This window comes from Oncorhynchus gorbuscha, linkage group LG09 (genome assembly GCF_021184085.1).
Source record: "Oncorhynchus gorbuscha isolate QuinsamMale2020 ecotype Even-year linkage group LG09, OgorEven_v1.0, whole genome shotgun sequence".
NCBI lineage: Eukaryota > Metazoa > Chordata > Actinopteri > Salmoniformes > Salmonidae > Oncorhynchus > Oncorhynchus gorbuscha.
The window spans coordinates 56,986,508-57,002,198 of record NC_060181.1 but is presented as its reverse complement, the minus strand read 5'-3'; the positions used below and the strand labels follow the sequence as shown (position 1 = coordinate 57,002,198).

Genomic DNA, 15,691 nt, shown 5'->3' with positions numbered 1-15,691 from the left:
GATGTCTGAACATTTTTTTGTTGTTGTTCATTGTTCTATATAATCCGCTGTAATCCCGCAACTGGGATAAGTGTTTTTATGGATGTGTGCATGTCACTCCACTAAACTAATATCTGAATACATCTCACAACCCCACATGGCTTAACCTAGAACCTGAGCTGTGCACTTACCTTCCTTTTCTCTGCTGTGATAATGAGACTTGATTAAAAAAAAAAAATTGTGTCAACACCCACTTTGTTTTAAGACCTTAACTCACTGTTCTCTCGGTCTCTTCCTGTCTCACAGCTCTCTGGAGGCTGTGAGTTGACGGTGGTGCTGCAGGACTTCACAGCAGGTTGCTCCAGCGAGCTTAGCCTTCAGACGGGTCAGACGGTAGAGCTACTGGAGAGGCCCAGTGACCGCCCCGGCTGGTGCCTGGTGCGGACCACCGACCGTAGCCCCCCTCAGGAGGGCCTGGTGCCCAGCTCGGCCCTCTGTGTCTCTCACTCCCGCAGCAGCGTGGAGATGGAGTGCTTCTTCCCCACAGGGAAAGGTAAGGACCTCAAACCATTTACTGTTGTAGGAAAAAAAGTAAGGAAAGTACTCCAAGGATATGTCAGTAGATCTTTATAGATTGAAGGTGCTCTTTGGCTAATGGGTTAATTGGCCAACAAAACCAATAAGGACCCTGCACCGTTCCTGTAATTACAATGGCCGTGTCTGAATACTCGTACTTCTGTTCGAAATGTTAGGCATTTTGGGTAGGCGAAAATAGAACGTTTTATAGTGTGTGTGAACTTCTGAACATGTAGTATGCTTTAAATGCCAGGATGTCATGTTCATTTTGGCTATTTATCTAGTAGAATTCGCTGCACACTATTGAGGAAGAGAATCGTCTTTCCAGACTCACGTGTGTTTGACAACAGCTGATAATTAGATAAGGTGACTCGCTGTACCAGAATGAACCAATGGCGGGAATCAACGCATCATCTACTGTGCATTAGATGATGCGTTCTCAGTATAGAGGACCTTAGTATGCTGATATTTCTTGCCTATTGTGCTCATTTATACCTAAGAGTACGTTCTCAATAGTATGTAGTACGATAGTACACAGTATGCAGTTTAAGTAAGTAGTAGGCAAGACAGATTTTGGACATGGCCAATGCCTTTATTATGTTGACGTGTTCAGTATATCAAAATCTGAGAAGATTCTTAGTCCTCCTTGTTTTTGAAAACGTTGCACTGTTTTATTTGGCAGCATGGTAGTGAGATACTGCACTTCCTATCTCTCATTCAATGTCAAAGATGTGGAAAGATTTCAGCTGTTCTGCCTGTGATTATTATTATTTGACCATGCTGGTCATTTATGAACATTTGAACATCTTGGCCATGTTCTGTTATAATCTCCACCCGGCACAGCCAGAAGAGGACTGGCCACCCCACATAGCCTGGTTCCTCTCTGGGTTTCTTCCTAGGTTTTGGCCTTTCTAGGGAGTTGTTCCTAGCCACCCTGCTTCTACACCTGCATTGCTTGCTGTTTGGGGTTTTAGGCTGGGTTTCTGTACAGCACTTTGAGATATCAGCTGATGTAAGAACGGCTATATACATAAATTTGATTTGATATTAATGTACAATACCAGTCAAAGGTTTGGACACACCTACTCATTCCAGCATTTGTCTTTATTTGTACCATTTTCTACATTGTAGAGTAATAGTGAAGACATCAAAACGAGGAAATAACACATATGGAATCATGTAGTAACCCCCCAAAAAGTGTTAAACAAAGCAAAATATATTTTATATTTGAGAATCTTCAAAGTAGCCACCCTTGGCCGCAATGACAGCTTTGCACACTTTTGGTGTTGTCTCAACCAGCTTCATGAGGTAGTCACCTGGAATGCATTTCAATTAACAGGTGTGCCTTAAAAGTTAAACATTTCTTCCTTAATGCGTTTGAGCCAATCAGTTGTGTTGTAACAAGGTAGGCATGGTATACACAAGATAGCCCTATTTGGTAAAATACGAAGTCCATATTATGGCAAGAACAGCTCAAATAAGCAAAGAGAAATGACAGTCCATCATTACTTTGACTGACCTTTGTGTCTTAATCTGGAAAATGTCAAGAATAGTCGCAAAACCATCAAGCACTAAGCTGAAACTGTCACTCATGAGGACCGCCACAGGAAATGAAGACCCAGCCTTACCTCGGCTACAGAGAATAAGTTCATTAGAGTTAACTGCACCTTAGTAACAGACGCATCGCAACTTCAACTGTTCAGAGGAGACTGCGTGAATCAGGCCTTCATAGTGAATTGCTGCAAAGAAACCACTACTAAAGGACACCAATAAGAAGAAGAGACTTGCTTGGGCCAAGAAACACGAGCAATGGACGTTAGACCGGTGGAAATCTGTACTTTGGTCTGAGGAGTCCAAATTTGAGAGGTTTGGTTCCAACCTCTGTCTTTGTGAGACGCAGAGGAGGTGAATGGATGATCTCCACGTGTGTTTCCCACCGTGAAGCATGGAGGAGGTGGTTTGATGGTGTGGGGGTGCTTTGCTGGTGACACTGTCTGGGATTTTTTATTTATTTATTTAGAATTCAAGGCACACTCAACCAGCATGGCTACCACAGCATTCTGCAGCGATATGCCATCCCATCTGGTTTGCGCTTAGTCCCACTATCATTTGTTTTTCAACAGGACAATGACCCAACACACCTCCAGGTTGTGTAAGGACTATTTTGACCAAGAAGGAGAGTGATGGAGTGCCGCATCAGATGACCTGGCCTCCACAATCACCCGACCTCAACCCAATCGAGTTGTTTTGGGATGAGATGGACCGCGAGAGAAGGAAAAGCTGTTAACAAGTGCTCAGCATATGTGGGAACTCCTTCAAGACTGTTGGAAAAGCATTCCTCATGAAGCTGGTTGAGAGAATGCCAAGAGCTGTCATCAAGGCGAAGGGGGGCTAAGAATCTAAAATTATAAAATAGGTTTTGATTTGTTTAACACTTCTTTGGTTACTACATGATTCCATATGTGTTGTTCAATCGTTGTTTGTCTTAACTATTATTCTACAATGTAGAAAATAGTAAAAATAAAGAAAAACCCTTGAAAGAGTAGGTGTGTCCAAACTTTTGAATGGTACTGTACCTGCAGCAAATATTTCATCATCGTTTCATCATTGTTTCACCTGCTACGGGCATTGCATGATTTTAAGTACTTGGAAGCATTTGTTTAGACAATCCAACATCTCCTGGTGCTACCTGCAGAGGGAGGTGTTGGTTGTCACTAGGATTAGAGCCAGGTTGGTTTGATATTTGACAGCTCGGGGAACATTTAGCCTCTGACGAGCACTTGACATTTTACCTCAGTACAACGTCCGTCTCCACTTAGACCACTTCAGAGAGGGTTTTCAGCTCCTGCCGCCGACACTCTGTGATGTACTGCCTCCCTGTTTTCCTTGACAAATGTAAAAGCTCTTCAGTTAGGACTTTAATGAGGCTATCTCTGCCATTGTAAAATGTTTTGTTTCGGGAATTTTAATCTAGATGGGACACATCCTGACCATTTAAAAGGTACAGGAGAGTAAATCATTTACTTTTAAGATGTCTCTCTTTGTGCATTTGTATTTATTGTTGAAAGGTGGTAGTGTTGACAGATACTCCTCTCATTAAATGTTTCACTGAATTGAATTAACTCTGTAGAATGAATTGCTGAAATTACTCAAATATAAAGGTATCCATTGTTCAAATTAAACTTTAGAGTTGAATAGAAGAGCATACAGGAGTCTATCGAGTTTACATGGGGGTCACTATGTCACATTACCCATTAACACAACAATGAGTACAATCAAATGTATCAACCCATGGAGGTCTGGATTTGGAGTCGCACTCAAAATTAAAGTGGAAAACCACACTACAGGCTGATCCAACTTTGATGTAATGTCCTTAAAACAAGTCAAAATGAGACTCAGTAGTGTGTGTGGCCTCCACGTGCCTGTATGACCTCCCTACAACCCCTGGGCATGCTCCTGATGAGGTGGCGGATGGTGTCCTGAGGGATCTCCTCCCAGACCTGGACTAAAGCATCCGCCAACTCCTGGACAGTCTGTGGTGCAACGTGGCGTTAGTGGATGGAGCGAGACATGATGTCCCAGGTGTGCTCAATTGGATTCAGGTCTGGGGAACGGGCGGGCCAGTCCATAGCATCAATGCCTTCCTCTTGCAGGAACTGCTGACACACTCCAGCCACATGAGGTCTAGCATCGTCTTGCATTAGGAGGAACCCAGGGCCAACCGCACCAGCATATGGTCTCACAAGGGGTCTGAGGAGCTCATCTCGGTACCTAATGGCAGTCAGGCTAACTCTGACTAAATAAATGCCACCCCACACCATGACTGACCCACCGCCAAACCGGTCATGCTGGAGGATGTTGCAGGCAGCAGAACGTTCTCCACGGCGTCTCCAGACTGTCACGTCTGTCACATGTGCTCAGTGTGAACCTGCTTTCATCTGTGAAGAGCACAGGGCACCAGTGGCGAATTTGCCAATCTTGGTGTTCTCTGGCAACGGTGTTGGGCTGTAAGCACAACCCCCACCTGTGGACGTCGGGCCCTCATACCACCCTCATGGAGTCTGTTTCTGACCGTTTGAGCAGACACATGCACATTTGTGGCCTGCTGGAGGTAATTTTGCAGGGCTCTGGCAGTGCTCCTCCTTGCACAAAGGCGGAGGTAGCGGTCCTGCTGCTGGGTTGTTGCCCTCCTACGGCCTCCTCCACATCTCCTGATGTACTGGCCTGTCTCCTGGTAGCGCCTCCATGCTCTGGACACTACGCTGACAGACACAGCAAACCTTCTTGCCACATCTCGCATTGATGTGCCATCCTGGAAGAGCTGCACTACCTGAGTCACGTGTGTGGGTTGTAGACTCCATCTCATGCTACCACTAGAGTGAAAGCACCGCCAGCATTCAAAAGTGACCAAAACATCAGCTAGGAAGCATAGGAACTGAGAAGTGGTCTGTGGTCACCACCTGCAGAACCACTCCTTTATTGGGGGTGTCTTGCTAATTGCCTATAATTTCCACCTGTTGTCTATTCCATTTGCACAACAGCATGTGACATTTATTGTCAATCAGTGTCGCTTCCTAAGTGTACAGTTTGATTTCACAGAAGTGTGATTGACTTGGAGTTACAATGTTTAAGTGTTCCCTTTATTTTTTTGAGCAGTGTATATATACATTACCTTTCAAAATCTTGGGGTCACTTAGAAATGTCCTTGTTTTTGAAAGAAAAGCACATTTTTGGTCCATTAAAATAACATCAAATTGATCAGAAATACAGTGTAGACATTGTTAATGTTGTAAATGACTTGTAGCTGGAAATGGCTGATTTTTACATGTCTACATAGGTGTACAGAGGCCCAGTATCAGCAACCATAACTCCTGTGTTCCAATGGGACATTGTGTTAGCTAATCCAAGTTGATAATTTTAAAAGGCTAATTGAGGCTAGATTAGAAAATCATTTTACAATTATGTTAGCACAGCTGAAAACTGTTGTTCTGATTAAAGAAGCATCTTTATTTTACCTTTTATTTAACTAGGCAAGTCAGTTAAGAACAAATTCTTATTTTCAATGACGGCCTAGGAACAGTGGGTTATCTGCCTTGTTCAGGGGCAGAACGACAGATTTTTACCTTGTCAGCTCGGGGATTCGATCTTGCAACCTTTCGGTTACTAGTCCAGTGCTCTAAACACTAGGCTACTTGCAAGGCTTCCGGCTACCTGCCTTCTTTAGACTAGTTGAGTATCTGGAGCATCAGTATTTGTGGGTTCGATTACAGGCTCAAAATGGGCAGGAACAAAGTACTTTCTTCTGAAACCCATTAGTCTATTCTTGTTCTGAGAAATAAAGGCTATTATGTGAGAAATTGCCAACAATCTCAAGATCTTGAACAGCGCTGTGTACTACTCCCTTCACAGAACAGCACAAACTGTCTCTAACCAGAATAGAAAGAGGAGTGGGAGGCCCCGGTGCACAACTGAGCAAGAGGCCAAGTACATTAGTGTCTATTTTGAGAAACAGATGCCTCACAAGTCCTCAACTGGCAGCTTCATTAAATAGTACCCGCAAAACACCAGTCTCAATGTCAACAGTGAAGAGGCGACTCCGGGATGCTGGCCTTCTAGGCAGAGTTGCAAAGAAAAAGCCATATCTCAGACTGGCCAATAAAAATAAAATATTAAAATGGGCAAAAGAACAGACACTGGACAGAGAAACTCTGCAGAGAAGGCCAGCATCTCGGAGTCGCCATGCTGGTTAAGTGTTGCCTGAATTCTAAATAAATCACAGACAGTGTCAGCAGCAAAGCACCATCACACCTCATCCACTATGCTTCACGAACCACACATGCAGAGATCATCCGTTCACCTACTCCGCATCTTCCAAAGACCCAGCGGTTGGAACCAAAAATCTCCAATTTGGACTCCAGACCATAGGATACATTTCCACCAGTCTAATGTCCATTGCCTGTGTTTCTTTGCCCAAGCAAGTCTCCTCTTCTTACTGGTATCCTTTAGAAGTGGATTCTTTGCAGCAATTTGACCATGAAGGCCTGATTCACGCAGTCTCCTCTGAACAGTTGTTCAGATGTGTCTGTTACTTGAACTCTGAAGCATTTATTTGGGATGCAATTTCTGAGGCTGGTAAACTCTAATGAACTTATCCTCTGGTTATTCCATTCCTGTGGCAGTCCTTATGAGAGTCAGTTTCATCATAGCTCTTGATGGTTTTTGCGACTGCACTTGAAGAAACTTCTTAAAGTTCTTAACATTTTCCATATTGACTGACCTTGATGTCTTAAAGTCATGATGGACTGTTTCTTTTTACTTATTTAAGTTGTTCTTGCCATAAAATGGACTTGATCTTTTGCCAAATGGGGCTATCTTCTGTATCCCCCTACCTTGTTACAACACAACTGATTGGCTCAAATGCATTACGAAGGAAAGAAATTGCACAAATGAACTTTTTAAGAAGGCACACCTGTTAATTGAAATGCATTCCAGGTGACTACCTCATGAAGCTGGTTCAGAGAATGCCAAGTTTGTGCAAAGCTGTAATCAATGCAAAGGGTGGCTATTTGAAGAATCTCAAATATAAAATATATTTTGATTTGTTTGACACTTTTTGGGGGTTACTACATGATTCCATGTGTGTTATTTCATAGTTTTGATGTCGTCACTATTAGAAATTAGAAGTATCCTTGACTGAGCAGGTATTCTAGAACGTTTGACTGGTAGTGTATACACCAAGGAAACATATTTATTTATCTATTTATTTTGCGGGGGGGTGCATGTAATACCATTAACAGACGTTACAAATAACCCATCCCACGATAGGGGCGTGGGAGCTTAATGTTCATTTTCCCCCACGCTACTTGCCACACCTCCTCCAGAACAACCCACCCTCTTCAGCCCACTACCTCTGTGTGGTGGACATTAATAAAATACCCCCGAAAATATACCAAGCAAGCTATTACAAGCAAGCTATTACCCTAACAAACTACAAACGTAAACTGGAATTACATACAAAAAAAAATAGAACCACCACCATAAATACAAGTCCACAAACAAACAAAAAACGGCAACCATTTGAATCGTCACATCAGGAGCACGTTTGACGTTCGGGGGGCACCTTTCCTTCCTATGAAATCAGGCCCATCCCTCTCGCCTTATTATTTAGTCCCACTTATCATTACAATTTGGAGAGCTCCCACTTTCTTTTGCAATCACACCTTCTAGAGAATAATAGTGTTGGACACTTATTTTGAACGAGTCCAATACAACCAACAACAAAAAAACACGTCTGAGTTTTAAAAATCCATTTTAATTTAGCGAAGGAGCACGGTGGTTGACCGCCATGAGTTCTTATCATTTAGTTTGTTGCACAAATGTTGATAGTCCGCTTTTTGTTGACATTTTGTAAACGGAGCCTGTGTGTTTTCTAGGAATGCATGTTGTGAAATGACTGGCTATTGGGACTGACCTCATGTTATTTGTCCATAGGCGCTTCCTTTGTCTCCTTGCCCTGATTTCCTTTGTTTTGTGTATTAGGAACGAAAACATCCCTTCTAGAATGTTCCTATTCTGAGACACTGTGGACACCCTCACGTCCTGTGCCTCCTTAAAACTACAGGGGGAAAGCAGGATGATTGAGAAAAGGCATCCTTTATTTGGAAAAGGGTTCATATGAGTTTTTGTTGGTTGAGGAGCACAGCAATACCCCAATGCTTGAGATGATAAAGTTAGCGGAGAACTGATAGGTTTTTCAAAATGACTAACCTGTATGTATCTGATTTTTCAAACAGTACACATTTGTATGTTAATAAATTACAGCCCTTTTCTTGCGTTAGACCACACTTAACATTAACAGCATGTACTGTCAATGTAATGGCAACTTGCTAGTATTTCCACTGCTCAGTAGCTAACCTTGATTTGAACCACTTCGTTATCTCTGGATCAGCCCCCACCGTCCCCAGTTTATTACATGCTGAAACTTGGACACCTTGGAAACTAAGTAATATAACTTATTGATAAAACCTTTTCCCTAGTTACAGTGACATGTAAATCCCACTTCCTCCCACCGACACAGTTTTTAAAAAAGACTCTTTGTTTCAAAAATGAATGGGAGGTTCGGCTGAGCTTTTTCTACATGGTGTCCAGCCACAGTATTTCAGGGTTGTGTCCCAAATGGCACCTCATTCCCGACATAGTGCACTACATTTTGCCAGAGCCGGAGGTCTGATGGGTATGTCTGCAAAAGCCTTGCCTTTTTTTGTGAAACCTGAAACGATAGACCTCAATATTGATTTAATATATTCTAAGTAACATTCCGACGCTTGCTCCATGTGGAATGAACTTTAAGGAACTTGTCATACTTGTGGCCTCGTAGATAAAACACATTGTTTTTCCCCACAGTCATACATGTTCTCTTTAATTTCCTCTGAAACGCTCTCACATTTACAGTACAATATGCTTTGGCCTGTTGCCCATGTGACTGTGACATACTGACATTTTCTCTTATGTGTGTGACCTTATTTCTATCCAGCATATTGGATGACTGTCATTCATACTCCACTTAACCAGCTCAATGTAATATCGATTTAGGCTACTAATCTGATTCTCAAATTTGTCATGAGGTTGCTACAACCTATCCTACAAAAAACTAAGTTTAAAACGTAGGTGCACAGGTCAAGAGACAAATTGGAGTAATCATGGTGACACATTCAAAATCCGCCTTGCACACTCTTGCCTGCATTTAGCTCAGCCCGGTCTCATAGACCAGACGTAACATAGTAAACTTAAATCCAGGACACTCAAATTAGTATGATATGTTTCATTTGGTATGGTTGCATAAGACGGAAGGTTACTTTAAGGCAAAAACGCAAGATGGGTGGGCGTATAACGCAAACTCTAGCTGATCTGGGACGTAATCATTTCCATTTTGCAGCTAAAACAATAGTTTTTCTATTGGAAAAATTCAGGTAGGTCCCTCAGTTTCATTGTTTTCTTCTGTTTTAATAAACGTTTTGCAACAGAATCGGCGGAATGAATATACCCGCACAGTTCACTTTGATAGCAGCCACATAAAGCTTCACCACTTTGCTTGTTGTGTAATTCCATCTCGCAACTACGCGCTCTCCTCCTCTCACCTTTTCCCTTCACTTGTTGACTTCAGTGCACAGCACAACAGCTGCCTGTGACCAGGGGCAAAAACCTCCCCAAGCCAAACCTTCATACCATAACCGCTAACCGCTACATCATGGTCGCCATATAAACGTTAGTCAACAAACTAGAACTAGCGTGTTAGTAATCGGACAATCCAATCCATGTGTACAATCATGCAGTACAGTGTACAGTAAGCAGTTTAGCCGTTACACCGGCGGGCCCCTGTGGCAATACATTTGTAAAACCGAAGGCTTACCTTGCCTTGGAGGAGTTGCAGAGGGTAACGGGTAACTGCATTTTTGAGCCTAAGTATGATACAATGTCAATTGCTTAATTAACTCAGGAACCATACCTGTGTAGAAGCACCTTCTTTCAGCATACTTTGTGTCCCTCGTTTACTCGTGTTTCCTTTACTTTGGCAGTTTACCTGTAACTCAATATACCCTGCATACTCTTCATATTATTAATGGCAAAAATAACCTGTTTAATCCTGAATTTTGTAGATTTTGAGTTGGTTGGAGTTAGTGGAAAGGCTAGTTAAATGAAGGCCACCCAAACGTGAGGCGTCATGTCTCTGTGTATGTACTGTATGGTTGGTTGGTCTCCCGTGATCTGTTCAATTAGACACACAGTAACTCTCCTTTGTCCAGGGACCACCTCATTTGCCTATCCACTGCATACGGCTGACTTTGCTCAGATAAGAGCTGGGCTTGTTTTTCTACGGCAGCATGCAAATCTAAGAGCTGCAGTATGGTGCCAGTTATACAATATGGAAATTGTGTTTATACTCCAGTTTCACCACACCATTGACAGTAAGGCATCATAGGAGGAAATGCATGAGGACATGGCATTAAAACATCCAATGTATCATATCCCGGTAATGTCATGGTACGATTACACCTGCATATTACACATTGTGTATATATAGAGGTTCGTTAAGAAAGACTTACTTACAAAATTTTGAATCTCTCTAGTCCCTGCTCCGTCTCGTCCTCTTGAAACACCCTTGGCCTGCCTGTCCTCCCTCTGGTTGTGTGGGGGATTAGTCCGTTCCTGCCCCGAAGCACTGCCACGTCTCTCTGTATCCCCAACAGAGACACCAGCCAGAACGCCACATAGCCCAGATACGCTCCATAACAATCACATCGCTCCTTACCTGCAGTGTCCTAGTTCTTAGTACAGCTCCAAGGTGCACTGTGGCCGTATTCGACACAACCTGTCCTTATTTACCCTATGAAGTATGATACACACACACGGTCCTTCTCACAGAACTTTGCTGGTTCAGGAGTGTAACTTGAGAGACGAATATAGAGGGCATAGTGGGAAAGGATGTAAACATGGCAATGGACCTACTGAAACCTGGCTGGCTTTCCTCGGTAGACTAATCAGTGACATTGCCGCTCATATCAGCTTGTAAGGAATGTGCCCGCACATGACATTTCACCGCCATTCCCACCCATGCAGCCTTGTGGAACTACTGGTAGGCCGATACAGTCTGTGCCGACGGCAGCTTGAGTACATAAACAATCAGAGTTTTGTATTTTTGTTTGCCAGCACCATAGACGGGGCTAGTACTACTTAGTGCTGCCTTTTGTCAAGCCGACTTGTAACATGAGTCGATTCTCTGTAACCCACGCTGCTCTCTGTGAATCAGAGGCAGTGAGTGTAGGGTGCCCCTCCCCATCCCCTCCTCCTTCCCCGTCCGTCCCTCCCCTCAGTGGAGTGGAGCAGGCTGAACTTGGAGCAGCTAGTGGCTGGTTGTCTGAGCTGCAGTCAGGGTGCATTTTGGATCTGTCTTTTCTTCTTTCTTCTCCCTCTTAATTGTCTTCCGGAGCCATGAGCTTCTTCTAGCTGCCCAGGATGAAAAGTGGGAGACATTGTCGTTCCTGTTGCGGTTGGATTCTAGCTAAGTGTTGCTGCTGCTGTTACAAAGTGACAGGTGCGTACCTTACCGCTGACTGAGACTACGGATTGTGTGTGTTTTTTTGGGCTCCTGCCAGTAGTCCAGAGTTAGGGGTGGAGAACGCGTTCTGATGCGCGTTAGCTTTCTCACACCTGAGCTTCTCGCTAAAAGATTGTTGATGAGCAGTGCTTTTATCTGTACATCAGTCAGGGATTTTACGTAGCTTTTTGAGGTATGTTTGCGACAAAATGTTTGTGAGACAATGCTTGTATCGGACTTCACAAACTGTAGCTGGCTGACCCCTATTAGATAACCACTTTTGATTAATATTGCATGGCATTACCTTGCCAGTGTTTACTTTTTTGCCGACGTTTTCGAGATTTAAAGGAAAACTTCACCCCCCCAAAAAACTAACTTTTGGTATTTGTTTCATAAGTCTATTGTTGACGTAGTCTCAAAATGTTTTGCTTGTCGGCGACCAAGTTTTCAAGATATGTCACTTTTAAGATATGGAAATCATCCCCGTGTGATGCATTTTGCAAGTCAGTTGGTCAGATTTCTGCCCTGCTAGAGCTGCCATTTATGGGGTGGAAATGTATAGGCGCAACAACGGCTCAGCCGCGAAGGCCACACACGCTCACAGAACAGGACCGCCTCGTGCTGAGGTAATGTAGCGTGTAAGGATCGTCTGTCCTCGGTTACAACACTCGACTACAGAGTTCCAGACTGCCCCTGGAAGCAACGTCAGCACAATAACTGTTCCTCGGGAGCTTCATGAAATGGGTTTCCATGGCCGAGCAGCCACACACAAGCCTCAGATCACCATGCGCAATGCCAATCGTCGGCTGGAGTGGTGTAAAGCTCGCCGCCGTTGGACTCTGGAGCAGTGGAAATGCGTTCTCTGGAGTGATGAATCACACTTCACCATCTGGCAGTCCGACGGACAAATATGGGTTTGGTGGATGCCAGGAGAATGCTGACCCAATGCATAGTGCCAACTATACAGTTTTGTGGAAGAGGAATAATGGTCTGGGCTGTTTTAAATGGTTCGGGCTAGGCCCCTTAGTTCCAGTGAAGGAATATCTTAACGCAACAGCATACTAACATTCTAGACGAATCTGTACTTTCACCTTTGTGGCAACAGTTTAGGGAAGGTCCTTTCCTGTTTCAGTATGACAATGCGCACGTGCACAAAGCGAGGTCCATACAGAAATGGTTTGTTAAGATCGGTGTGGATGAACTTGACTGGCCTGCACAGATCCCTGACCTCAACCCTTTCGAATACGAAACGCCGACTGCGTGCCAGGCCTAATCGCCCAACATCAGTGCCCGATCTCACTAATGCTCTTGTGGCTGAATGAAAGCGAGTCCCCCCAGCAATGTTCCAACATCTAGTGGAAAGCCTTCCCAGAAGAGTGGAGGCTGTTATAGTAGCAAAGGGAGAACCAACTCTATATTAATGCCCATTATTTTGGAATGAGATGTTCGACGAGCAGGTGTCCACAGACTATTGGTCATATAGTGTATCGCCGGGCTGTGAACGGTAAGAGAAATTGCTCCTGCACTGGCAATAACTGCCATTGTGTGCTATTGTGTCATTGTGCTGTCTTCATAGAAGAGGATGAGGATGAAGCTGTGTCAAAAGTAGGTTATATTTTGGACCAGAGGATGAATAATAGCGATTTGGAGATGCCGTCAGGGGATCTGAGCAGGACTGCATTATGGTAGTCACTGCCTCTGCACAGACGGCTCCCATTCATAAACATTGAATTCATAACTGTGCATTATGTAACATACTTGTTATTAAGTGTTACAAATGTCATGGGTTTCGTTTCCATTTCATTTTCAACACTTCTGTTACGGTATGTCTGTCAACAATGCGTCATAATATAGGAGTCCGATTTTTCTCCCTTAACCCAGATTCTCGTTGAGGGTAGATTGTAACGCCGCTGGAGTCTTTTTGAAGACCAAATTAGCCACAATTCCCCTTTCGTCTGAAGCATTACTGCAAGTTTCTTTGAAGATGACTCTTAGGGGAGGGTTGTCGGTGTGGATGGGATGCCTCTCTCCTTGTAATTGTTGCCCTGCAAGTTAACAAAGAGGATGTTTTCATCGTTTGTATCCAATGTCTGGGTTATTGGTGCTCTTGTTGTCGTTTTTATATCCTTTTAGGGGTTTCACGTTTTGCTCGTTCAGCGAATGGAAGCTGGTCTTGCAGATTGTGAACCGCACTGAGAGAATTGAAAACTCTTCGGATACGGTGCATTTGGAAAGTATTCAGGCCGCTTGACATTTTTCCACATTTTGTTACATTACAGCCTTATTCGAAAATGGATTAAATAGTTGTTTTCCCTCATCAATCTACACACAGTACCCCATAATGACAAAACAAAAACAGGTTTTTAGAAATGTTTGCACATTTATTTAATATAAAACACTGAGATCACATTTACATAAGTATTCAGACCCTTTACTCAGTACTTTGTTGAAGCCCCTTTGGCAGCGATTACAGCCTCGATTCTTCTTGGGTATGACGCTACAAGCTTGGCACAGCTGTATTTGGGGAGTTTCTCCCATTCTTCTCTGCAGATTCTCTCAAGCTCTTTCAGGTTGGATGGGGAGCGTCGCTGCACAGCTATTTTCAGGGGTCTCTCGAGATGTTTGATCAGGTTCAGGTCTGGGCTTTGGCTGGGCCACTCAAGAGCTTGTCCCAGAGACTTGTCCCATAGCCACTCTTGCATTGTCTTGGCTGTGTGCTTAGGGTCATTGTCCTGTTGGAAGGTAAACCTTTGCCCCAGTCTGAGGTCCTGAGTGCTCTGGAGCAGGTTTTCCATAAAGGATCTCTCTGTACTTTGCTCCATTCATCTTTCCCTTGATCCTGACTACTCTACCAGTCCCTGACTCTGAAAAACATCCCCACAGCCTGATGCTGCCACCACCATGCTTCACCGTTGGGATGGTGCCAGGTTTTCTCCAGACGTGACGCTTAGCATTCAGGCCAAAGAGTTCAATCTTGGTTTCATCAGACCAGAGAATCTCGTTTCTTATGGTCTGAGAGTCCTTTAGGTACCTTTTGGCAAACTCCAAGCGGGGTGTCATGTGCCTTTTACTGAGGAGTGGCTTCTGCCTGGCCACTCCACCATAAAGCCCATAAAGCCCTGGAGAGCTGCAAATATGGTTGTCATTCTGGAAGGTTCTCCCATCTCCACAGAGAAACTCTGGAGCTCTGTCATATTTACCATCAGGTTCTTGGTCACTTCCCTGACCAAGGCCTTTCTCCCTCGATTGCTCAGTTTGGCCAGGCGGCCAGCTCTACGAAGAGTCTTGGTGGTTCCAAACTTCTTCCATTTTTAAGAATGATGAAGGCCATTGTGTTCATGGGGACCTTCAATGCTGCAAACATGTTTTGGTACCATTCCCCAGATCTGTGCCTCGACACCACCCTGTCTCGGAGCTCTGCGGACAATTCCTTTGACCTCATGGCTTGTGGGACCTTAAATAGACGGGTGTGTACCTTTCCAAACCGTGTCCAATCAATTATAATATACCATAGGTGGACTCCAAGTTGTAGAAACAACTCAAGGATAATCAATAGAAACAGCATGCACCTCGAGTCTCATAGCAAAGTGTCTGAATACTTATGTAAATATGGTGTTTCTGTTTATATTTTCTATAAATCTGCAAAAAACATATATATATTTTTTCACTTTATCATTATGTGTTATTGTGTGATGAGGGGAGAAAGTAATCATTGAATCCATTTTAGAATAAGGCTATAACGTAACAAAATGTGGAACATGTCAAGGGGTTTTAAATACTTTCCAAATGCACTATGCGTGGAGTGCGATCGTTCCAGATGATAAAAATGACACATAGTGAACTTCCAGAAAAGAAAAAGGTCAATTCCATGCTTGTGTGCAACCAAACAGACCTGTCCTGCTTTTCCTTAATGGGGCCCGTGTTACGGGTATAAGATGGTCCACGTAACACTGTCTGTACCCAGTCAGGAAAAGCACGATACCTTTGTTCGGTTGCACCCAGACAAGGACTACCCTTTTTCTTTGCCGGAAGTCTGAGGAC

At 43.7% G+C, this 15,691-nt stretch overlaps 1 protein-coding gene across 1 annotated transcript in view; it reads left to right on the top strand.

Annotated features, from left to right (window-relative positions):
- The window catches only part of LOC124043812 (kalirin-like), a 291,619-nt gene that overhangs the window by 247,793 nt on the left and 28,135 nt on the right, over window positions 1-15,691 (top strand). The window contains 1 exon segment of the mRNA XM_046362792.1: window positions 286-532. Coding sequence (XP_046218748.1) covers window positions 286-532 — 247 coding nt within the window.